This window comes from Pholis gunnellus (assembly GCF_910591455.1).
Source record: "Pholis gunnellus genome assembly, chromosome: 8".
NCBI classification, from domain to species: Eukaryota; Metazoa; Chordata; class Actinopteri; order Perciformes; family Pholidae; genus Pholis; species Pholis gunnellus.
The window spans coordinates 4,234,586-4,258,027 of NC_136534.1; the positions used below are offsets into that span (position 1 = coordinate 4,234,586).

The 23,442-nt window shown below is 43.9% G+C and overlaps 3 protein-coding genes across 6 annotated transcripts in view; 2 read left to right on the plus strand and 1 right to left on the minus strand.

Moving 5' to 3' along the window:
* Positions 1 to 515: 515 nt before the first annotated feature.
* Positions 516 to 9,467, minus strand: ptpn2a (protein tyrosine phosphatase non-receptor type 2a). Of its 2 annotated transcripts, none has more exons than XM_079165119.1 (9): positions 9,268 to 9,467; positions 7,905 to 7,995; positions 7,695 to 7,795; positions 7,446 to 7,544; positions 5,743 to 5,880; positions 4,246 to 4,455; positions 3,927 to 4,091; positions 2,448 to 2,677; positions 516 to 2,260 (listed from the first exon to the last, which is right to left on the minus strand). In XM_079165119.1, the coding sequence occupies exons 1-9, from the start codon at positions 9,322 to 9,324 to the stop codon at positions 2,071 to 2,073; spliced, it is 1,281 nt and encodes a 426-aa protein (XP_079021245.1). In that variant the 5' UTR covers positions 9,325 to 9,467; the 3' UTR covers positions 516 to 2,070. The 2 variants fall into 2 exon arrangements, with proteins under 2 accessions (XP_079021245.1, XP_079021244.1); XM_079165118.1 differs by having other exon boundaries at positions 2,448 to 2,680.
* A 664-nt stretch (positions 9,468 to 10,131) lies between these two features.
* On the plus strand, positions 10,132 to 16,820 carry seh1l (SEH1-like). Its single transcript, XM_079165351.1, has 8 exons — positions 10,132 to 10,320; positions 10,774 to 10,824; positions 11,709 to 11,855; positions 12,666 to 12,877; positions 13,134 to 13,373; positions 13,507 to 13,661; positions 14,858 to 15,011; positions 16,638 to 16,820. The coding sequence occupies exons 1-8, from the start codon at positions 10,210 to 10,212 to the stop codon at positions 16,813 to 16,815; spliced, it is 1,248 nt and encodes a 415-aa protein (XP_079021477.1). The 5' UTR covers positions 10,132 to 10,209; the 3' UTR covers positions 16,816 to 16,820.
* A 1,343-nt stretch (positions 16,821 to 18,163) lies between these two features.
* cep192 (centrosomal protein 192) overlaps positions 18,164 to 23,442 on the plus strand; it is a 31,309-nt gene continuing 26,030 nt past the window's right edge. For all 3 annotated transcript variants that reach the window (XM_079164280.1, XM_079164282.1, XM_079164281.1), the window contains exons 1-12: positions 18,164 to 18,331; positions 18,880 to 19,126; positions 19,589 to 19,681; positions 20,164 to 20,321; positions 20,701 to 20,762; positions 21,135 to 21,321; positions 21,416 to 21,531; positions 21,675 to 21,764; positions 22,041 to 22,193; positions 22,376 to 22,526; positions 22,715 to 22,929; positions 23,135 to 23,254. In XM_079164280.1, the coding sequence (XP_079020406.1) occupies positions 18,954 to 19,126; positions 19,589 to 19,681; positions 20,164 to 20,321; positions 20,701 to 20,762; positions 21,135 to 21,321; positions 21,416 to 21,531; positions 21,675 to 21,764; positions 22,041 to 22,193; positions 22,376 to 22,526; positions 22,715 to 22,929; positions 23,135 to 23,254 (1,518 nt within the window). In that variant the 5' untranslated portion in view covers positions 18,164 to 18,331; positions 18,880 to 18,953. The remainder of the gene's footprint in view (positions 18,332 to 18,879; positions 19,127 to 19,588; positions 19,682 to 20,163; positions 20,322 to 20,700; positions 20,763 to 21,134; positions 21,322 to 21,415; positions 21,532 to 21,674; positions 21,765 to 22,040; positions 22,194 to 22,375; positions 22,527 to 22,714; positions 22,930 to 23,134; positions 23,255 to 23,442) is intronic.

The following is a 23,442-nucleotide window of genomic DNA, read 5'->3' on the forward strand; positions in this document are numbered from 1 at the left end:
GCATGCGCTACGACAACCCTTAAAGGACCCCTTTGTAGTCCAAATTGCAACAGCCCAGTTACATCTTTTTACCAGTTATTGTTTCATGTTAAATCAACTAGTTTTATATTATAAAAAACTATTCTGAGTTGTTTTGCTCTCTAATAAATAGCATTTATGTGATTATTGTGTTTATAGTACTCAAAAGGAAACACCAGTGGACAGCTAATACAACAAATACAGTACTTCCTTCTCCACATACGCCAATTCCATCCCACAGACAAGAGAAAATTAAATTACTACGGCAGTCGATATGAGTAAGGCCTCTTCTTGAAATATTGAATCAATTCCTGGAATCCATGGTGGGAGGCCTCTCGTCTGGCTGCATTGATTTAGCTCATGGTCGGAATGAAATTACAACTGTGGCACAGCAGTGCAGCGCAGGGGAAGCAGAGCTGTGGGTGGACACTGTTAAGATGCTTTTTACTGACACAAGAGATTAAAGAAATAACACAAGCAGACAAGAAGGGTTTGGTAAAAAAGAAAAGAAAAGATGAATGTTTTATTTTAGGAAGTATTTCATGTTTTGTTTGCTCTTTTTTTCCTCTTTCAAAAACACCATCCGTCATGTTCTCACTGCAGCTTTTAGCAGTGTACAAAAACTCCCCTGAAACCTTAAATGAGGAAAAACAACAATGAATGGAATGTTACGGTCAAATGCGTCTCTTCTGGGCTAAACGAGTCAAAGCCATGTCCAACAGCGACAACTGGCAAATCAGCCACACACCCATTTCATCTCAAGGGGTCAGTACATGCTTATGACACATTTGGTGTACAATCAACTCCCGATACCACTCCCTGTACCACACCTCAAGTTGCTACAAACCGGTGAATGCAGCGCTAATGTGTTACTCATGTTACGTGGGAAACAGCAGCTCTCATGAACCTTTATCTGATCATGCTAGGGAACCTTGGAGCACACCCATTTTAGTTTTCTTTCTTTTAATTAAATTCACTTCAAGGCACATTTAAAGCTATCTCCACCAGCGATCAAACACCTAACGATCTCCTGACTACAGTCCCACGGTGCTCTGCTCCAACTTCTCAATTGCACTATTATAGCTTTAGATTGGTCCCAGTCAATTCACAACCAATTTGTCGCCGCTTCAATGTGTTTAAATTAAGAAGTCGCGCGTAATATTTGTGTCAGTTATGTTCAAGAGATTCCAATGGAAAAAATACATTCCAGGACAAGATTTCATTCATTGAACAGCTTGCCTGGCTGTTACAGACACCTTTGCTTTGGTTTTCCTAAAAAAAAACTAACAAAAAACCCTGAAAGTACACACATAAACCCATCCAGTGGGTAAATACATGCACTAAACAGTGACGAACTTTTACGATGAACGCGACAACCAAACCTTATGAAAAAAGGTGCTCATAGAACAGAAAAAAAGAGGTTTGAAACATCAGCAGGGCAGCTCTCCATGAAGTATCCAGTCACACAAAAATATATATCTGGCCGTATCGGGATGCCCTGCTAAATGTGAGTGGAAGAACGAGTGGTGCTCTGGAACAACCTATGAAAAAACTATTTGGCTCTAGACTCTGGGGTCTCATGGTGGGGCGGACAGTCAACGCAACAAGTCATTTGAAATGTTAAAGGTGTCCACGGACGATCGACACGCACCTGACCGTTACAAGTAAGGAAAGAACTAAACGCGTCAGAGTTATTATTATTCTCTTGCTTCGCACTGCACCTTACGTAAGTTTGCTCTCAAAGCGGTTCGCTATGATACAGTACATTCATCGAGTGGCAAGAAGGAAAATGAAATCGTCGTGCTGGCACCAAGATCCTGAGATGTTACTAATTTTTTGTTTGTTTGTTAAGATCTTAACATGAAAAATATACACACACACACACACAATCGTATTTTTGATCTAGCGCTCCCGCAATTTTTGACCGTAAGAAATAAATATCCTAAGTTATGCTCGTGTTACCGTCTACGTCTACCTAGGGGAGTACCTAATCCCAGGTACTGGTGCAAAATAGGAGTCCATTTCTTTTCTTGTTTTCTTTCCAAAGTGTGTTCACTGGGAGTATATCCAGCACACCAGCAGGCCGACGGCCACGGCCGCCCCGGCGCCGACGTTGAGCAGGATGGGTCTCCAGTACAGCCACTTGTCTCGTTTCCTCTCCGAGTGGCTCAGTCTCTGTTTCATCTGCTGGACCTTCTGCGCGGTGCAGGCGATCCTCTCCTCGCGGTGCCGCTTTCTGACGCTGAAATAAGAGGCGGTTAATGGGTGAGTGGTCGGCAAGCGGTGGCGTGGGAATCCCATCAACACTGAGCTCAGTTATTACAGAAGAATAAGAAATGGAACTGAAGGGAGGGGGTCAGGGATCAGTTTCTCTGGGGTCCGAAGAAGGTGACATGCATAGATGACCTGACAGTGAGCTTGCTACTTACTGCCCCGAGTCCTCTGCCACGCTGTGGCCGTCCGGCACCCCTGCCGACAGGTGGTCTCCCGAGGCGGCCTGGAGCTCCAGACGGGGTCCTGGCTGACCGTTGGGCATACTGTCGTTGAGGTGAGGCCGGGGTGGAGTTGGTGGTGGTGGTGGTGGTGGTGGGGGTGGGGGTGACGCAGGGGGCAGATCTGGCTCCTCCAAGTCGTCTCTGGACATCCCTCTCTGCTTGTTCTGCTGCGAACAGGAACGCAAAGTTACGACGGAGAGGACGGACGGACTTTGGCGAGCTGAGAGAATTTGTTTGGACTGTAGAAGACCAAATTCACCTTTGTGTTTATACTATTTCAATTTACAGACTGAAAGCTTCAGAATAGCTACTCTAAACTTACAGAAATGATACGTTTGTTGTTGCTTGATGGGGGCCGTCTCAAAGGAAGACCGTTGGTGGCAAATCCATTGCTACAACATTTAAATAATAAATATTTTAACAGATTTTAGCCCCCCCAAAAAGACAGGGGCAATGTTGCAGTTTTAATATATCCATTTTGCTTTCATGCTATTATCAGGAGCAGGTAGAGGAAACAATGTAAATATCAGGTGTGCTGGCTGATTGCATCATGATAAAGATGCTGACAATGGTTTTAAAGTAAAAACAGAAGAGTGATACTGCAACAACGCCTGTTTTTTTAGGCGCGGTTGCAGCCACGAGGATTCATTTGGATTTATTTATTTATTACTTTTAACCAGAGTTTCACAAGACTCAGGTTTTAAATGAAGCAGAGCTCTGTGGCACAATTCAATTGAATCTCTGTTTTTATCAATATGAAGCTTGCTTGACCAAATTACAATGAGCGTGCCGTCATGTCCCATTAAGTAGGCTATACAAGAGGAGGGGGGCTGTTAACTTTAGGCTGCTTTGTAGTCCTTAATAAAACGGCACATTGTTTGTTAGCTCGATAAAAAGTCAGCTAGTTAGCCCGGCGTTACTCGTGTCGACTCGGCAGAAAAGAAAGAAAGAAATGATTGGCCCAATAATTGGATCAACATGGCCAAATATTATTGGATAAAAAAACACAGTAAGGAAAGAAAAGAGACCACCAGTTGGCCCAATCTTCCCGTTTCAGCTCCAGAACAGTTTCCTTACTGAACCGGTATCTAGAGAGACATTCAGCAGCAGCATCATGAAGCTCGGCTGGTTGAGTCCGTCCCTTAGAGGAACTTGGGATGATTTTACTCAATCCATCTCAAAAAAGGGCAGATATTTATAAAGTTAAACTGCCTCAAGTGTAAGTTTATAGTTAATACTGGATCACGTATTGGATCAAAGTTTGAGTTTTGGTGCAAAAGAATTCAATCTAACCAAATTTAGAGTGAAAAACTAAACTGATGTTTAAATAGAGGCTTGAATGGACTCTTCCTTAACTAGTTTTAAAAGTTCAGTGCTACGTGATTGAAATTTAAATCGGGTTTAAAAAGCTACCTGGGCTGCTGAGTTTACCGCTGGGATGAGCTTGGCTCCCTCGATGACCGCCATGTAGGAGAAGCGGAGCTGGTCGGGGGTCTGGATCAGGCCCATGCGGTATTCCCTCATGTCCAGCAGCACCTTCTGTATGTCCACCGACAACGGGTTCTTCCTCCTGTCCATCTGCCAAAAAAGAAAAGGTTTCCACTGAAATCCACTTCTTTGATGTGATGAATTAAAAAACTACAATCCCAACAAGCAACAATTTCTCCCTCTAGAACTATCACAGAGTACATTCATAATCCCCCTCCCCCCCTCTCCTCCTCTCCGTCCTCACCAGCACCAGGCAGGTGTCCACTAGGGCGAGGGTCCCCGAGCGTCCGATCCCGGCGCTGCAGTGCACCACCGAGGGCCCGTGCTCCGGTCCCAGCGAGCCGGACTCCCGGACCTTGAAGAGGAAGTTGAGGAAGGAGGCCGGGGATTCCGGGACACCGAAGTCAGGCCACGTGGTGTAGTGAAAGTGGTAGATCTCCCTCGACTCCCCCGTCTGCAGCGGAATGTGATGTCAGGCCGTGTTTAGCAGCATTGTGGAGACAAGAGTTCTGCATGACTCAGGGCTGATTTGTCACTTGGAAAAACATCACCCCCCACCCGTCAAGCAGAGCACCGATCATCTCCATACGTTTTAAGACTAAAGCTGTGGCTGCACTCGTCTTTTCAAATCAGCCAGAACACATGCAGAGGTGGGCCCGGCTCGCATCGAGATAGGATTTCAGTGAGCATCCGCACAATTTATAAAACTTCCACATTGTCTTCCCTCCACACTGGAGTTCTTCTCCCGAGGAGAGCAAAGGGGAGACCCGAGCTGTGTTCCAAATCACTAACTTTTTCTTGTTTACTTCCAGTACGTACATACAAAGTATGTACTGCTGCATGCAGTGTGCATTCAATAGGGACATACTACTTCGTCATAACATTGCATCTTGACCCTCCTGCTCATGTATCCGCTGTGCCGAGGATTGTGGGTGAAAATCACCAGAACAGCGTGCTGACTTGCACAGTGCAACATGTGACCGGATGCAGTAGGACATCCTGGTATTTGTTGGCATGCTGCATTTGACATACTATGTTATGAACACATTTTTCTGGCATACTAAGTAGTGTGCAGAATGGGTACTGGAGTATATTGTGGAGAATTGTGAGGAATATGTGCTTATCGCCAAATAACATGAGCTTCGTTAACAAGCTATAACAAGTCCACCAATACTGCAGGGAGGAAGTAAGCAGAAAAAAAGACTTGACAGGAACAGAAACCTGTTAATCCACCATTACAGCCGCTCCTATGGCTGAAACATTGTATCCAATCTGTATCCGATCAGGCAGTTCGCATTTTAGCGTCACGTGTGGAAACACACACGTGCCCCCAACTTAACGCAAGCTAGATCCGGTCTCGGATCAGCTAACTATCAGAACTGGTGCGCGAACTCGGAGCGTGTCCTGGCTCCTGGGAAGATCGGATGACAAAAGTTGCATTGAAAAGACAAGTACAACCACGGGCTGAGATGCTTCACAACAGCTACGACCACACGGGATAACGCCAGCTGAGACAGGTTAAGTAAAAGGTCAGAGCCAGTAGCTGTCCGGAAAAATGTAATCTGGATGAAGTGACAGAAGCAAAGCAAGGGGGAGAATTCTTTATACAGTTAACACCCTCAGTTTTCCAGAACGAGACACAAAGTGTCTTCCCCCACCGACAAAATATCAACTCTAAAGATCAAACTACTCTGCATTAAAAAAAAAAGTTTCTGTCTCATAGTTTGCCTCTCGTGCTCACCACTGTGTTCTGCAGCTCCAGCACTCGGATCGTGTAGTAGGACCGGTCCTCCTCTGAAAGCAGCCTGACAACGAACCCCGTGTCCGTGAAAGACATCTGCAGCTCCTCTGTGGTGGGCCAGTACTGTGCACACTTCTCCTGTTGAGACAAAAAAAAGGAATTAAGTTAGTCTCGGATAAGAAAGCCACTCGCTCTCCCCCCAGGCCTCTGAAGGATGAGCTGCGGAGTGGAGTCTTGCGGGATGAAAGCACTTTGATTGAGGATCCATGGCGGACTTCATTCCTAAGAAGATTGCATGAATTCAGGGAATCCATCTTCTCTACCAATGTAAAGGAATGCACTGTGTACAAATAACACTTTGGATCACATTACTTTCCCTCAGGGTCACTACAGTCAATAGTGCTGAGATACTACACTCGATAGGACTCGGCAGCTTGTTTACCACAAGTCATAAATAAGCAGTTCCCACAAAGCATTGCAACCCTGATGAGACCCAGTATGAACGTTTTGGGTGAACTTTTAATTCCCGTGTTGTTGGCAGGAACGACGAGAAGAGACGTAGAAGTGGGAGTTTGCAACCAGCGGGAAGTGTTTTAATGTACACAAGGTAACACTCAAGTCAGCCCCTTATGTCACTCTCCACCAATCAAATCCATCGATTGAACCACAAATACAGCACATCTGGTCTCCTCATTACGTCATGCTCTCATGTCCTCGTCTGGGTCAAGAGAACACTTTGGCAGAACAAATGATACACGTACGGGAAACGTTTGGAATCAATTGGAATGATATATTCCTATTTGTCTGGCGCGCCTTTATCACTTTCTAGGAATGTTCTTATGAAACTAAGTGTGCTAAGTTCAACATATTTTATAGTTCTATGAGGATTTTCTTCAACACCTGTGTCCCTGAACCTTATTGTTCCTTTTCAAGAGACATTGATTGTGAGTTTCCCAAATGTACTGGTTTTGCACTTTGAGCACCAGAACCCGAGTGCCATATAGTCCCATTATATTCAAGAGAGGAAAAATATGTAGTTTTGAGGTGAACTGTTCCTTTAAATCTTAGTTAGTTTGGAAGCCATCAGTACAATGTGGAAAGTTTAAAACCTCCAGTGAACGCACTTTAAAAGTGAAGTCGGAGGCATCTCGTGTCCAGCAGTTAAACTTTTGAGATGAAAAGATAGTATCGTATATATTTGCATTTTCATAGATTCTGATGTTTTCATCGGGGGAGAAGGAGGAGATGGGACTTTTAGCGAGGTTCTTCCATCTTTTCTTAGTGGAAAAAAATGATAGCGGACACAAATCACTATTCAAAGCAGAGGAAGGGATCATTTGGGGCTTAACAGAATCTTGAGAAATAGCTATAGAGGACTGATGAAGCGTAATGATGAAGTGTTCTTCAATAGATGACCAGAAGAGGCAGACTTCTTCTAAAGCTGGAAGGTACAGTGTGTTCTTGAATGCATTCATTTGAGTGAAACCAGTAGCTCATATATTTCCAGCCTTTCAGGCCCACTTGGCAGGTTAATTTACAGCAAAAAAGTTTAAATAGAGAAAGGTTTTGTCGTAGTAGACTTAAGAATGACTGATGAAGTAGACAACCGTAGACAATGTATGCAAAGTGCTCTGTGTGTAGCAGGAACATCTACAGCTAACACGATCAAGATCTGACGCCTGGAAACAAGAAGATCTACTCACAGATCCCTTTTCAATGACTCTGTTGAGCATTATGACAGCTTTGGAACACTGCTCCCAAATCATCAGCCAGAAATGACCACAGGTGTTCCTCAAAGGCCCCTGTGGAAGCAAAAGAAAGAAACATACAAAGAGAGAAAAAGTCCTGTCATTATCAAAAGCTCACGTAAACATCAGAGGGAAATCCTGCACATTCTTCTTCTCTTTTATAAACGTATACTTATGCAGCCACTGCTTGTGCCGAAGCCGTACCTGAGAGAGAATGTAAGCTCGCTGGGCTTCCTCCACCATGACTAAACTGGCGTTGATGTAGTCATTTTCAGAGTTTTCGAGTTTCACCCGACTGTGGTCGTCTGAAACCAGGTGGAGACAAATACGGAACCATTACAAATCACACAGACGTCGCTCACTTCGCAGGAACACACATTGTATATTAAGAACCTCGTCCGTCTCATGACTCACATGGGCTAACGTCTCTGTAGCGGTTCAGATTCCGATTGGCTGGAAGCTTCGCCACTTTGTAGGGATATTCACTGGCCTGGTTACGGATCTCCTGCCAGAGACCAGAACCAAAAGATACAAGTGGGAAGTTAGGAGTGTCCCATTACGTTGATGAGGAACACACGCTGTGAAACAAACCGGTGCACAGTATAACAAACACCTGCTGTCTGGTTGAAGTGGAAGCCAGTAACACAGCCAACACTAATGTGCACACCACACAATGAGGAAAAGGTCTTTAGCAGAATATGCATGCTGTTCTAGATTCAGAGGAACTGTGGTTGTAAGATGTTCACGGTATGATGACCTTCACAGAAAATATCAGTTTGCAGTATTACACTGTTATAAATATTACGATCCTTATCATCAGTTATAATGACCTTAAAAGGAATGAGAACGGTATTATAAAAAAGTATAAAGTATAAAGTATAGCATGGAATCGTAATGTTATATAGCAAGTTTACATGCATTTTGATTATTATTACCAGTTAACATAAACTGTAGATGCTTTCACTGAAACGCACACTCACTTGTGTCAATATTACCATCTATTTAGTTACCGGGTCTGATAGTTAGTCAAACATGAGAAAAGCAATTCCCCTTCTCGTGATATACTTATTACACTCTGCACAGTTTTAGACCTTTGACTTCATTAGTACTCTATCAAAATAGATTTATATACAAGCCCGGGACAGTTTATCCAGCTTTAGCCATCTACTATATTCATAATCGTTTTTAATCTATAAAGTGATTGTTTACGTGTGTTTCTCAGTAACATCCAAACAGGGCAGCGTTAACTGTTAAACCTCTCCAAATGCATGTTATCCCCGGGTTAGTAGCTAGCTGATTATTATACGGCCATAGCCAGAGTTCAACAACCGGAACAGAAATATTAGAAATGCTGGGCTCTCTCAGACAGCTGGTGGTGAAACACATGCGCTTTTCTCTGGAAGTCCTGATGAGTTCTCAGAAACTGCAGCTGACGTCTGCGAGCGTCATCCAGCATTAGCTAGCTAACCGAGCTCAACTATGCTGCACGTTTTCTTGCTAACGTTACAAGCTGTCTAGCTGCGGAAGTCAGGGACTACTAGCGCGGGCTGCTAGTTTCTCATTCGTCCTACATACGTGCATAGTACTGTACATAACCTCTACATGACGTGATGAAGTCTATAAGTCACCACCAGTAACCGAGTCGACTAGAGGGCTAAAAGTAACCAAATACTGGGAAAGGAGTCTAACGGGTTAGCTAACCAATTAGCTCGCCAAGTAACGTTAGGTTAGCAACCGATCGTCATAGAAACACGATAGGCCTAGTGTCCCGACTTACATTGAAGAGGTTTTGCCATCTCCCGGACGAATCGATATCTTCAAATTCTTCCTCCATTGTGTCGTTATTCGTGCCCCGAGACACTTGCTGGATGATCACAGAGTATTTGCAGCACCGTTCACTAAGTTACTCCTTTCTGTTAGCCATCTAAACAGCGCTGTGTGTGTAACCCTGGGGATCCCTGCGGGGAGTCTGCTGCTCAACACAATACTGCATGCACGCTGACTGACTGGGTTGCCAGTTATGTGTTTTTGTCAACCTACCAAAAAAAAAGACGTAATCACATATTGCTGTATTAAACATATTGTGGATGTTTTATTATATATATCGACATGTGTAAACACTGACTCTTGCAGTAAACTATCGAATTATGAAAGTTTGTTCAACCCTAATTTTTTTTTCACATTATACACGAGGCATGATTAGAATGACAAATAAAGCACCACACAATACAAAATAAACATTTGACAAACACTTCTGCCATAGACCTCTTTTCTTAAAGTGTTCAATATGAGTGTTAATACAAAATGTAGATAAAGACTCCACCAAACTTGGCAACCCCAGTGAACGGAGAAGGAGGGCAGTTTACTTGGTAGTGGAGCTAAAGTGTAAATTGTTAGAGTAAACTAATTTCTCAGCTCTGCATTTTCAAATTTTTCCAAATGATATTCTGGTTGCTGTTCAATTCGACACGACAAGTGTCAACATAGACTTCATCATAAAGTAACTCAAAACATGATTTACCCACAGGATTACACTAACATTGGTTTGAATGCGCCCCTCTGTGGTCAAGTCGGGTAATGCGCACACACTGCACACTACGAGGACCCGCCAAACACTATACACACACACACACGCGCGCGCACACAAGTTACGTTTAGACACATGACAGGCCTACTAAGCAACCAGCTTAGCTAGTTTTGCTGCTAGCCGGATATAATCATGTTTGTAGCGCGTAGTATTGCAGCAGATCATAAAGATCTAATTCACGATGTGTCGTATGATTTCCACGGCCGGAGAATGGCAACTTGCTCCAGTGACCAAAGTGTCAAGGTAACGTCAGTTACGTATTATTCAGCAGTTTGCTAATGTTAACAAGCTAGCGTTAGCTGCTAGCCTGTTATAAACACCTGTAAATCGTTATTCGATTTGCTGTCTATTTCCCACCACTTGTTGAGAGACGTTACGTTAGTTAATTTGCTAAATCTGTTGCTAATTCTGACTACCGTATGCAACTTCACTTTATTAAATGTAGCTAGTTTGCCTGTAGCATACAAGCTAGGGTAACGTTAGCTGTAGGTAACTTAAGCTGTGTAGCTAATGTAAACACGGCAGAAATACCCCGTCCATGTTTAGTATCGTTAAACCTGTAATTTAGTAAATGTTACCTAACATTAGTTGTAGTTGTAAACCTAAGGAATGTCATTGAAGGTCCCATGTTACCAGCTCCATAGGCGTGCACACAGCAATATTTCCAATCATTGTTTCACATCTTCTTTCTCTCAGGTTTGGGATAAAAGTGAGAATGGAGAGTGGCACTGCACAGCCAGCTGGAAGGTAAGCCTCCTCCTGCTGCTTCATTCATTTTAACCATTAAAAGGCTTTTCTGGTCAAATCTGAGTCTATAAGCCAGCGTGCTTGCATAACAGAATATCTATTTATGTCCTACTCTGTGTCTCTTGTGGTATTACTGATATACATACAGCAGGGGTGGCCAACCCGCGGCTCGCGAGCCGCATGCGGCTCTTTGCCCGGTTTCATGCGGCTCTTACGTTCATATCGAAGTTTGTATTTGTGTTTTTTTAATGTTCGTGTTCGCTTCGCTTGAGTTAAATACGGTATTTTCGTCAAACGCGCATGTGCGGCCACAGATTACGTTCCTCGTCGACCCATTTAACGCCGAGACGTTTAACGTTTGAAAGCCCCGCTTTAAGTAAAAATGTAAAAGTCGGACAATTTACAAATATCCGTTGTATCGCGCAAGGCGGAGCTCCTCCCCGATCCGCACGCGCCGCGCACACCTCCACCAGCGTATGTGACAGCAGCAGCAGCAGACCCCCCCCGCCGACAACCGGCCCTTTGGGGGCAACCATGATGCTGATGTGGCCCCAGAGCGACAATGAGTTTGACACCCCTGGTGTACACAATGTTCATTGTTGAAAATGACTGGCCTGTGGTCTTAGGAGTCAATTTCTGTCATTATCATATTGGTGTGTGACATTTACAATAAATCTGGCTGAGCAAAGGTATGTGTGTGTGTGAGGAAGGGATAGGGTGATGTTCATGTGTGCCCATGTGTATGATGTGGCTCTTTGCGGTAACACAGTAAAAAATGTGGCTCTTGGTCTCTGACTGGTTGGCCACCCCTGACATACAGCTTGAAATGTAAATTAGTGTTATGGTTTATTGGTTTGTCAAAAGGTGTATTCTCTTGTGTGCAGACACACAGTGGATCAGTGTGGAGAGTGACCTGGGCTCATCCAGAATTCGGGCAGGTTCTGGCCTCCTGCTCCTTCGACAGGACAGCTGCTGTGTGGGAAGAGATTGTAGGAGAGTCCAACGACAAGCAGAGAGGACTGAGCCACTGGGTTAGTGCAACGCCAGCATCACGGCTGGTTGTCAGGCTGGAAACCAGGCATCAGCTTCTGGCTATTTTTAGTCACCTAATATACATCAGCCGACTAATGACGCGACTTGTACACATGTTATGTGTGTGATGCGGATGCTTTGCAGTATCATTTTACTTCCAGCACAAAGATGCCACTGATACACATTTCACACATTTCCTTTTTGTTTTTCTGTTCAGGTTCATCGCGATACACAATTTACATCTTCTGAATTGATACTAACAGCACATACTATCTTAAAATTCGTAGAAAATCTGATCAAACTCAGTTTACTACTTACCTAATCTGATTACTCTGTATTGTTGTGCATGCATGTAAACATAGTCAGTGTATAGCTAAACATATTTATTTATTTATTTTCTAAAGTTTACTAGAAACGTTTATGTTCATTTTGCACTTAAATTCTTAATTAAATGAGAAAATACACAGTACACGTCATTTTTCAAGTATTTAATTCACACAGGAGTGTACAAGAACCGGTTACCAAGGTACCATGAGGTCTTTTCATATACATATTTCTTTATTGAACTACCAGAAGCCGTTATTGAGATATGACCTATATCGTGATAGAAGATTCTGGCCATATTACGCAGCTTTATTTCCGGTTCTGACTTTAACAGCAATATTTACTATTTTGCTAATGCAACAAATATATACTATATTATATATGTCGTTTGTTGTCCCTGTTTTTGATAAATTAAAAAGTGCTTCTTACAGTCGTCTGTTCGAACCTGATTGTTTCAAACAGTTTCCACACTGTTTCGTTTTTAGATAAAGAGAACCACGCTAGTGGACAGCAGAACCTCAGTGACCGACGTGAAGTTCGCCCCTAAACACATGGGCCTGATGCTGACCACCTGCTCCGCGGACGGAGTGGTGAGGATCTACGAGGCCCCCGACGTGATGAACCTGAGTCAGTGGTCCCTGCAGCACGAGATCTCCTGCAAGCTCAGCTGCAGCTGCATCTCTTGGAACCCCTCGAGGTTAGACCACACTGTGACTATAGCTTTGTCTTAATAACCATCTGTGTGTATTTCTGGAGTTGGACATTCAATGAAATCATTTGTCTTTACATTAATAAAAGAAAAGAGTTGGTCCAATGAGTGACATTCTGGCAGAGCGGTGGTAAACTCAAGACCTTTTCAAATAGAAGGTTCTCTCTGCTGCCGACCCTTTTTTTAAACCTATGAACTGTGACCTTGTGACACTTGTCTCGTGTGTTTCCTCCCTACCACCCAGCTCTCGTGCCCACCCGCCAATGTTTGCAGTGGGGAGCGACGACAGTAACGTGACGTACGGTGGGAAAGTTCAGATCTATGAGTATAATGAAAACACCAGGAAATATGCCAAAGCAGAGACGCTGATGACGGTCACCGACGCCGTCCATGACATCGCATTCGCCCCAAACCTGGGGAGATCCTTCCACGTGCTTGCCATCGCAACGAAAGACGTCCGAATCTTTAAGCTCGTTCCCATGAGGTGACTGATTCCATATGCATGCAACGTCTTAACGGGACGCGCTTCTGCAGCCGCAACCGATTTTAAAACAATTCTAAATGACAGAAATGACAAGCTACCGCTGTGTAAAAACATTTTCTGATCCATCGGACAGGAAGGAGAGCACCTCCACGGGACCCACCAAGTTGGAGGTGCAGATTGTGGCTCAGTTCGACAACCACAACTCCCAGGTGTGGCGTGTGAGCTGGAACATCACCAGCACCCTGCTGGCCTCCTCCGGTGATGATGGCTGCGTGCGCCTCTGGAAAGGTAAGAGGTTACTGTTGGCTCCGGTCGACGACTGCTCGTCTGTGTTCCTTTTAAGTTTAGTGACGGCTATACTGACAGCAGTTTTTATTTTTTAGTCCAACATGTTTAAAAGGCTAGTTGGAGTGAACTCTCAACCAGCTGTTGAGTGACTTTGGCCTTTGCGTTGTTGCATCAGTCGTCAGATCGGGTCGCTCAGATACAGTTATTCTCAAATCATCTGAGTTGTTATGATGTACGGTACATTCCTGTACAATTGGGCCAGTGCACAAAACATTATATTTGATACTAAGCCAAACATGGGACCTTACCAGTGTGCCGTATTTCACCACTAGGTGTCAGACTTGACTCAGCTGCCGCTCCTTGGTGGAACCTAAAACCCAAACCAAAAGAAAGTTCCAGTCTGGGTCACTGTGGGCCGACTGTCTCAATCTCTCTCACGCATTACGCACATGCACACTTTTACACACACACAGAGGGAGAGAGAGTTGTCTTCCCTCTCGTGGAAGGTTGTGTGTACTGTCTACTGTTGCATCTTTACTCACTGAGCATCCCAGTAGCACCGCCCCCTCTGTTCAGTTCCAGTTCATTCAGGAGTGCAACAAAAAGTCAAGCAGGATTTTAAAAAAAATGTCTCAAACTTGTGGTAATTGTTTACTTATTGTACTTTTCTTTGCTGTTGCTGTCTAATGAGACATGAGGACTAAAATCTAACTTCAAGGGTTTTCCTTTGCATTGAAGGAAAACGGCTACAAAATGTGCAATGATCACATCAAATTACAGCGATGGGACATAAAAACGAATTAGCCCACATGCATGGCTATAAGGTAGTAAATGAATGAATAGTTTGGGGAATTGGGCAGCAAATTAAATATAAGACCTGGCTGTCTATTGACACACACAGCAAACAGTGCAATCTGTATGAGAATAATTCATAATAATGAATGTTTACTGAATGTCATGAGCTTTATTTTGGGGTGATGCAGCTGCATCACGTGGTTGTTGTGCCTCGGCTCCCTCTCATTTCTGTCACATTTTAATTGTCCATGTGTGGAATGTAAAAGAAAGAAAAGTACCAAATGACACACTCCTCAGTGACACGTTTTCCACTTTATGGAGGAAGTGATGAACTCATGGTCACTTGACGATCATGTTGCAGCGTGAACACTCACTTTAACGTTGCGTCCCCCCCCCCGCAGCAAACTACATGGACAACTGGAAGTGCACGGGCATCCTGAAAGGGGACGGCAGCCCGCTCACCGGCTCCTCCGGTCAGCCCACATCCATGAGCACCGTTGTGGGCTCCTCGGTCCAGACCTCCCAGAACGCCCTGAACGGGATGTCTGCAGGAAGGTAGGTGGTGTGGTGCGTCCGCCGCCACTCACCCAGCCAGCCCGACCCGAGCCGGTCAGAACTGACAGCTTATCATGCCTCACACTGACCGGGACTGCAGCCGCTCACTGACACACCTCCTGGGCCCCACACTGACCAAATGATGCACTCGTGCAAAGAGCTTGGCTTCCGAGCCTGCGGAGTTGGATTTGCTGTGGTGTGTTTTTTTGTTTTGTTTGTTTTTTTCCTCTTGACTTGTACAGATGCATGCAAGAGTAGTTTCCACTTTGCATTGTCAGTGTTAGCGCTAACCACACTCTTGGTATAAAAAGTTAAATAAACCGCTTTTATATAAATCCGATATGTGACGATTATTTCAAATTTATATTTTGGGATATGCAGCAGAACCATTTTAGTGTTGGGTATCATCATTATTTCGTAAATATTGAGTAATCTGATTAGCTTGAGGCGCCTACATCTCAATTGCCATTTTGAGATGTAATTCTTCTCATTTCACTTTTCAATTTCAATTCATCCTTGAGCAAGTAATGCCAAACTCTTTGCTGAGCAGAAGGACTTGAAGGAAGCTCATTAACCAACCGTCATAACAATACGAGTATGAATACAGCCGCTGACAGTTAGGACTCTAAAGCGAGACGATGTAACTTGTCAAAGAAGAGACAGCGCTCTTTCTTTTGTAAATGAAATGTTGAATTCATAAGAAATAAAAGTCACGCTTTCTCAATGCAGTGCACTCAGGTTGTTGTTGCTCCAGCCTGTACTTGGTCTGGTGTGACCCGTAGCTTTAAGTGGCTACGTGACTCTTCATCTGCTACAGGTACAGCTCATGTTTTGGATTACAAATGAGTTCATTTTGGATGTTTGTATGAAACGGTTTCAAAAGTGTTTTTGAGCTCATCAGAGTCGGTATGTGGCTGTATTTATGTTCAACTTTAACAACCCTCTTAACTTTACAAAACCTCAGTATTTACCAGCTTTGCAGTTTTCAGCTTTACTCTACAGTCATCTCTAATCTTATTAAACATCTGCGTATGACGTGCTCTGTTGCGCTCTAAAACCCAGATTTGATTTTTGTAAAATAACTTTGCATAAAAGATTGTCTTGCATTCCGTCTGTGAGCGGCGGGCTTGTTGAAGTAATGTGGTATTGTACTGCTTGTTGCATGCAGGATTGACAAGAGAGCTCCCTTTGCCCCTCCCCTACGGCAGCTGACCTCTCCAAAGACAAACCAGCATCCTGCATATTACTAATGTCTCTGCACCAGCTGCCACTTGCCCTTGTGTCATGCGTTTGAATATGTCATGTCCTAGCTGAATACTTGCTGGTGAAGGGCTCCGTGATGGAATATAAACCCTCACGGTTCCGCTTTCACAGCTTCCACTTTGTTTAGATTCCAACCTGTTTGTTAGAGAACAATGCACATCCACCTTTTAGAGAATAAACCCTTATCACTTCTCTGTCTGCCATTCTCCCCTCTCTTTTTTCAGTTTCTAAAGCATACATGCATCCTTTTTAAAATCTCTCATTTCTACTTCCTTTTGATGTTTCCCCCTCCCCTATTCCATCGTCTTCTCCCCGTCCGTGTGTCTGTCGTCTGTGTCCATCCGTTTTTTTGTGTTGCTTCAGGTATTTCTTTCCGCCTCTGGATCCTCCCAGAGCGGGGACCAGGTATGGTCACCTGCTGCCTCCCTCCTCTCTCATTGAGCATTGTGACGCTGAGCCTGCTCAGCCTCAGCAACAGCCTCTTCCCCACAGACTCTACTCTCGAGCACTGCTGCCCTTACCAGAGGCTGAAGGACTGTGATTTTTGGGGTGTTTTAGCTCAAATAAAGGGATGGGGTTGGGGGGAGGGGTGGGCGGGAACAACACAAGTGCCATTCATTTCTAATAAAGATTCTGTTTTCTAAATGTTTTGTTCTTTTTCCTTCATAGAGATTTAGTGAATTTTGCATTACACAGCCAGTGAAGCCATTTGATAACCATTTCTATGTATGTATGTGAACAATCAACTAAACATTCCCCCTATTCAGTTTTGTGTTGGAGTTTTAAGTTTTTGGAATGTGCATTAAAAAGCGCATCTAGTTTGTTTTTTTTCTGGGGTCCTGAGACGACGTCCGAGACAGCCGGTACGTTTTTTCTGAAGGACACCGATGACCCACAACCCTCAGTGCCTGCAGAGGAAGTGTTATCGCTCAGTGGTTTAAAACCGCTCATGGTGGAAGTCAGAATAAACGCCACAAGATATGAAAATAATTGAATAGTTTTCCTTCCACACACACAAACTGACAGCATTCATTGATGAGTGACTGATTACCATGCGGGACAGCTCCTATATAGAAATAGTACATGAGTCATCACAACACATTTCTTTTGTCGGACATTGATCCACTGCATTTTTTAATGCTGAGTTTGGTGAAAAGTCAGTTATTGTTGACACTTTATGAATGATATTCTAAAAGGTGTGAACGGGTATGGTTCTTTGAAGGCCATTGGATGTGGCTTTTTTAAACTGAAAAATGTCTTCTCCCAGCTTCACTCTGAATTAAGGGAAATAAAGGGCATGCCATTTGTTTTGACAGGAAGGATAACATTCATTCATTTCATGGCTCACAAAGTGGAATGCTCGTGATGCAGCTGTCTGCTAACTAAGAATCCTGCAGCTGCTTGGGAGGAACACTTGATCCAACAAACTCTACTCTTAACCTGCAACAAATATAATGTACATATTTTATGTTCCTCTGTATGGTAGGAAAAGAACCTAACTTAAACTCATTAGCTTACTTTTCAACCTAATGCTGGATTTGTACTCTATAATTTTCCACATTTTATTGTATATTGTTGTATTCTATATTGCCATTACATTATGGCTGCAGTCTAAAAATAACTACCCCCCCCCCCCCCTTCTTTCATTCCTCTTGTAAGGACAAACACGATGGATGCAGTGTAGTGCCGATGCCCAAACTGTCCCAAGTGTCTAAAAGTCCAGAGGAATGATGTGAATCCCAGCCTATCGAGATTGACAATTTCTTCCTCCTCAGTTTAGTTGTCCAATCAAAACGGTTTAGATTGGTTAAGTCCCGCCCACGTGACATGGACGCTCACGCGGGCTTCCTGTGGATTCTGGGCGCTGCTTGGGTCCTCCGAACAGTTGTTCGGGTTGTTTGTTGTGCCTCCTTTTAAGAGATAATGACGAACTTAAGTGTTTGGGAAGTTTCTTTTGGAACTTAACGACGCCTCGCGACGTGCCCGCACCAGTTTATAGAGACAAACCTCGAGTTGGACAAGAAGCGAGCTCTCGGCGGTCTTCTGGAGTGTCGGACGTGAGTTGAAGTCCAACTAATGTGAACGTTATGATTTAGCGCTAACGTTAACTCTCTTGCTGAAATGGCTTTGGGGTTAGGGCAGCCCAGTTTTAGTTAACTGATCTGTGTCGTCTGTATCTTGTGTTGCAACACTTGTATCGAACTTAATTATGGAAGATAAGGCCAGTTAGCTCAGATTTGGAGTGTGTTGGTGCTTTTGACAAACCCCTCTTGTTTTTAGCAAGGGGCGCTATACGAGCTAGCGTTGAAAGTAAGCTAACCTAGATGCATCAAGTTCGCTCGTTAGTGTTAATTACTTTCAATTTGTTTTCTGGGGAGCTAGGCCAAACTTTACACCCGTTGAAACAATATGCATGAACATATTTTAAAAAAAGTATTCGCGGTAAACTACCTTTCTTATCTGATTTTCACAGCTGTGAGGTGACATCAACACGCCGACATGCTCTAATGGTCCCATCCCTGCCAGCGCACTGTCAAGTTTGCATGTATTTTACTTGGAGTTCCTATAGTAATACCGACCTGCCCTTTATGTCCCCTAATCCTAGACATTACAGATGGTCTTCACCTGCTGAACTGAGGCCGAGACACATTTGGCTGTCACCCTCTTCCATTCCAAACCATGGCGGAACATTTTTACAAGCTGGAGGATGAAGCCTTCCCCAGTTTCCTCTGCAAGTCCATGGACAGCACCGGCGGCCGCGCCACCCTGGGGAATGTGACACTGGGTTCAGGCCCAGGACTTCCAGTGGCTGCCTCCACAGTGGCTAAAATTAAACCCGGCTCTGATAACAGGTGGGAGCCCGCTGCTGCTGCTTGGGACAGATGTGGCTTTTTGTGGAAATGCTCTCATGCATTAATCTGTGACTCGTGACACAAACTGTCTTTGACTAGTGTGAGAATGGACGCTGACATCTTTTCCCAATTCCTGTTTTGAGAAGTTTGTGTTTTTACTAATTTAAGCATTGAAATGCTACTGGAAAAATGAAGTATTTATATGCTAGAAATAGATAAGATAGGAATACATTATGACAAAACACTGAGACATGATTGCCAAATATAGAACTGCATATGGATACATGTTGCTGCAGCCCTTTGTGGTGTCTTACGTTTCCCACTAAAGTAACAGGATGTTCACAGCGAGTCAGTGCTCTGTTGCTAAATGTCCTTTTGGAGCAGTAACCCTGATGTAGAGCTGTTTAGCGTGAGTCAACCAGTGGTTCTGTACCAGCGGTGCTATGTGCTCTTGCTTTACAGAGGAGATGCTGTTGAGGCTTCATATCTGGAGGCCAACTCGCAGTCATCTGTTCGTGAACAGCCCAAGTTTGCCCTCAGCTTCAAGGATGACTTGTGAGTATATAAATACATGTAGTTCACACTGCTGATTCATTTCTTGTCAAGGAAGAAGAACAAAAGCTGATCTTGTGTTGTAGTTTGTAGATTTGCTTTGTAATAGCAGATTGTTTTTCTAAATGGGTTGTAATTGCTTGTTGACTAACGTCAGCATGATTTAAATCAGTGCAGGAGATTGTCACCTGAAAGCATAAGCCATGCTATGAAATGCTCTGCATCTAAATGTTCATTTATCTTTTAGTGAATCAACCCGTCTAGGTTGAATTATTACTTTTCCAGTTATGTACAGTTGAATTAAATTACAGTGAATCATGCTTAGAGTATGTCAGCCTACTTTTAACTCATAAATATATATGTTGTGTGTGTATAACTACGGAGGGATGGGCATTCTTAACATCTTAACTATAATCATTTATATTCCACCTTCTTTTTCCATGTCGTTTTTGATCCTAATTGTTTACATCCCGCCTGCTTTAAAGGGACAATGCGGATGACTTCATTGCCGCCCACCGTCTCTCAGACATGCTGGTGAAGATTCAATTGGATGAAAGCGCATCTCAAAACCGAGGCTCCATGCTGGGGCTCCCGGCCACGCAGATGGGCTCAGTCCACGGCCGGCACACAGAGCTCGGGACGGGTAAATATCAATGCACTGGTCTGTCTTTATTGGTGTTTTTATTGCCAATCTGTTGCTATGGCAACGGCTTTGGTCCACATTTCCTTCCTGTCAGCTCGTGCACTAACAAACATCATAACAGGAAATACAAAGGAGTCCATTTAGCTTGTGTTATGATGTAAACTGTGAAACGGTCAATAGGTATAACACTGTGGTGATACTGCCTCAGGATCAGTAATTACTGCTTTCTTGATTGGAAAACGTATCAAAGGTGGCTTCACCGAATACTACATGGACGTATATTTGTGCTTTCTGATACATAAAGATGAAGTCATTCTCATTACTAGATGAAGACACGTTTTCTTTGAATGATGCTAATGTACTTTGTGTCTTCTGACAGATCTGTCATCAGGCCTTCTGACGTTTGCTCATTTTGGGCATCCAGACAGCGCGGATGCAACGGTACACATTTTGGTAACTCTTGACCAGCTGACAGTTGTACATTTTATGTGATTGCTCGTTTGCAGTAACTTGTAGACTCAAAACTGGGCCGTATAGATAATAGTTAATGTGCATATCAGAAAGAGGAAGTCATGTAACCCATTTTGAGGCTTAACTCGTATAATTAAAACCCTCTATGTTGCTTAATTTTCAGTTTAATGTCTTTATAATTGGGCATATTTCGTCTTTTTAAATAGTCTCGTTCTACCGAAGTTCCTTACAGGATACAAAGGATTTTCAAAAGTGTGTTCAAATATAGGTTGGTGTTTTGGATTTTAAACAGTGTTTCTAGTGTATAAATGCTGTTTTTACCTCCAACTAATCTACGATCAGGTACCTGCCAATCCGTTCTCTTTTCCTGGCCAGTTAAAACCGGCTCAGCCTTTACCAGCTACAGCCGAGGACGACGACGACGTGCAGAGTGAGGGAGTGGACAGTGACCATTTCAGTGGCAGCAACTCCAGCTTCCTGGTGAACGAGAAGCTCATGTGTGTGGACAGCATGAACAGCGACATCACAGGTTCATACAGCCTTGATTTTATTTTTTTAAACATAGAATACCGACGTTTTGTCAAAGCTCGAGTCCTTTTTGTGAACGTGCGTTTGATTCCCAGATGATGACATTGATTTGAACGACTTGCCTGATGATGAGATCGAGCAGTATTTCAATAATCTGGTGCCTCCTGCCATGCAGAGAGGCAGAGTGGAGGGCCAAGAGATTCCTGCTACAGTAAGTCCTCTTTGAAACACTGTCTCTCACCGTACCAGCATTAGTGAGTCGTTGGACAACTGTTTAAAGTGGGTTTTTATTCAACTGTCATTTACTTGATCTATTTGTCTCAGTGTCTCCATTAATATGTATATGTTTCATAGGGACTCCCCGGTGTTACTGACAACACATCAAACCCAAGTTCTACAGAACCAGACCAGTATAGACACCAGTTCCTGGATGACTACAATCAGGTGAGCACATTGACACCCTTACTGTTTTGTGCCCATGTGCTGCTTCCAGCTTGCATGGAGAAGAGAATGAATATGATCTTTCTGCCTGAAAATACTGTCAAGTTTCATGCATATCACCTGGAAATTTGCGGTTTGGCAAAGGCTGCCCAGCTGGTCTGACTCTCTACCTGCATATCTGTCGTTACTTTTGTGAATCAGATATTGAACTCAAATCAAACAACCATTAAATGTTTTCCCCTTTTATAATTGATTCTCTTTTCTCTTACTTTTCTTCAGGAGGACTTCCAAATGCCGGATGTGCGTCTGGCTGCTACGGGTATGGACTCGTGTCCTGCCAGCGACGAGGACACCGAGGACGAGCTGGAGTGTGTCAGAAGGAGCAGCAGTGCCACCAGGACACGGCTGCTGCCCAGCACCTCCAGACAACTGGTCAGACATAAAAAACAATATTATCAGACTTTAAAAACTCTCAAATATATAATAATCAGTTAAAGCCTAAAAACATCCTACATCCAGTAGCTCCATCATTTCAGATTGAAATGTACTTTCCAACAGAGTATTGCTTTATGTCATTTCTGTTTGCGCCTACGTGTGTGTGTGTGTGTGTACAGGTTGGAGAGAGTAACCGTCCCAGTTTCAGGCCGGGCTTAGAGGGAGGCAGTTCTGATGATGAGGCTTCCAGCGGCCGCGGTGGTCCATCTCTGTCTGGGATCGAACACAGGCGATCTGCTGAGGGACAAGTCATCAACCCTCCAGTCACGGGTACGATATGCAGCTTCAATCACTGTCCTTCACTGCCTTATTATTCCTTTTTGGTTCTCTGGCTGGCTTTCCTGTGTTCTTGATGAATTGCATATGCAAGTGAATGCATGTTATATGTATTCAATAGTAGTTTTGAGGGAATGTTCATTTATTTGAGACCGTTTTTTTGTGTCCTTGCGGAACTCCAGGGGATGGAGGAGGTGGGGATGGGAGCAGTGGGAGTGAGGAAAGCGGAAACGACGGAGGAGTTTCGACCATCCCCCTCCCGACGCCCGTCGTCCAGACCACCTATGATGTCCTGCGCGGGCTGGGGATCGTGGGGAGCAGTGCTGCTGGCGAGGATGAGGACGGCGACCTGAATCTGCCAGGACACGGAAGGAGCGGTCTCTCCAGACACACTGAGGTAAGAATGAGGCTCACTTCTGGCTGCACTCGGGTAGCAGTGAGGTTGCTCACACTTTAAATCCTATTGAAGGCATCTTTTTCTACACCTCACATACTTCCTGTTTGCCCTCATAATGTAGATTTTATTGGCACACTGTTATCTTCTATAGTTTTTTTTTTTACTTTTACACCTAAACCGTTTAATCATTCCACAACGTTTGCAGATGGGTGACCGTGTGGGTCCTGTAGGAATAGGAGAGGTCAGCTCTTTTGGACCATCGAGGGGAACTCAGAGACTTTCTCCCGTCAACTGGAGCATGGTCCTGGACCGACAGGAGGCACTGGTGAGTACAGATGCAGCACAACCTCCAATGTTACTATAACAGCCCCACTGGTGGGTCATTTAATCAGGCATATATTGATTTTATAATATCATATGGTATTTCTTTATTTTTTTTATTACTTCAATTGAATGGTGGTGATACTTGGAGGTCAGTGAAAAATAAAAAGACAAACTGTTGATTTAACAAGA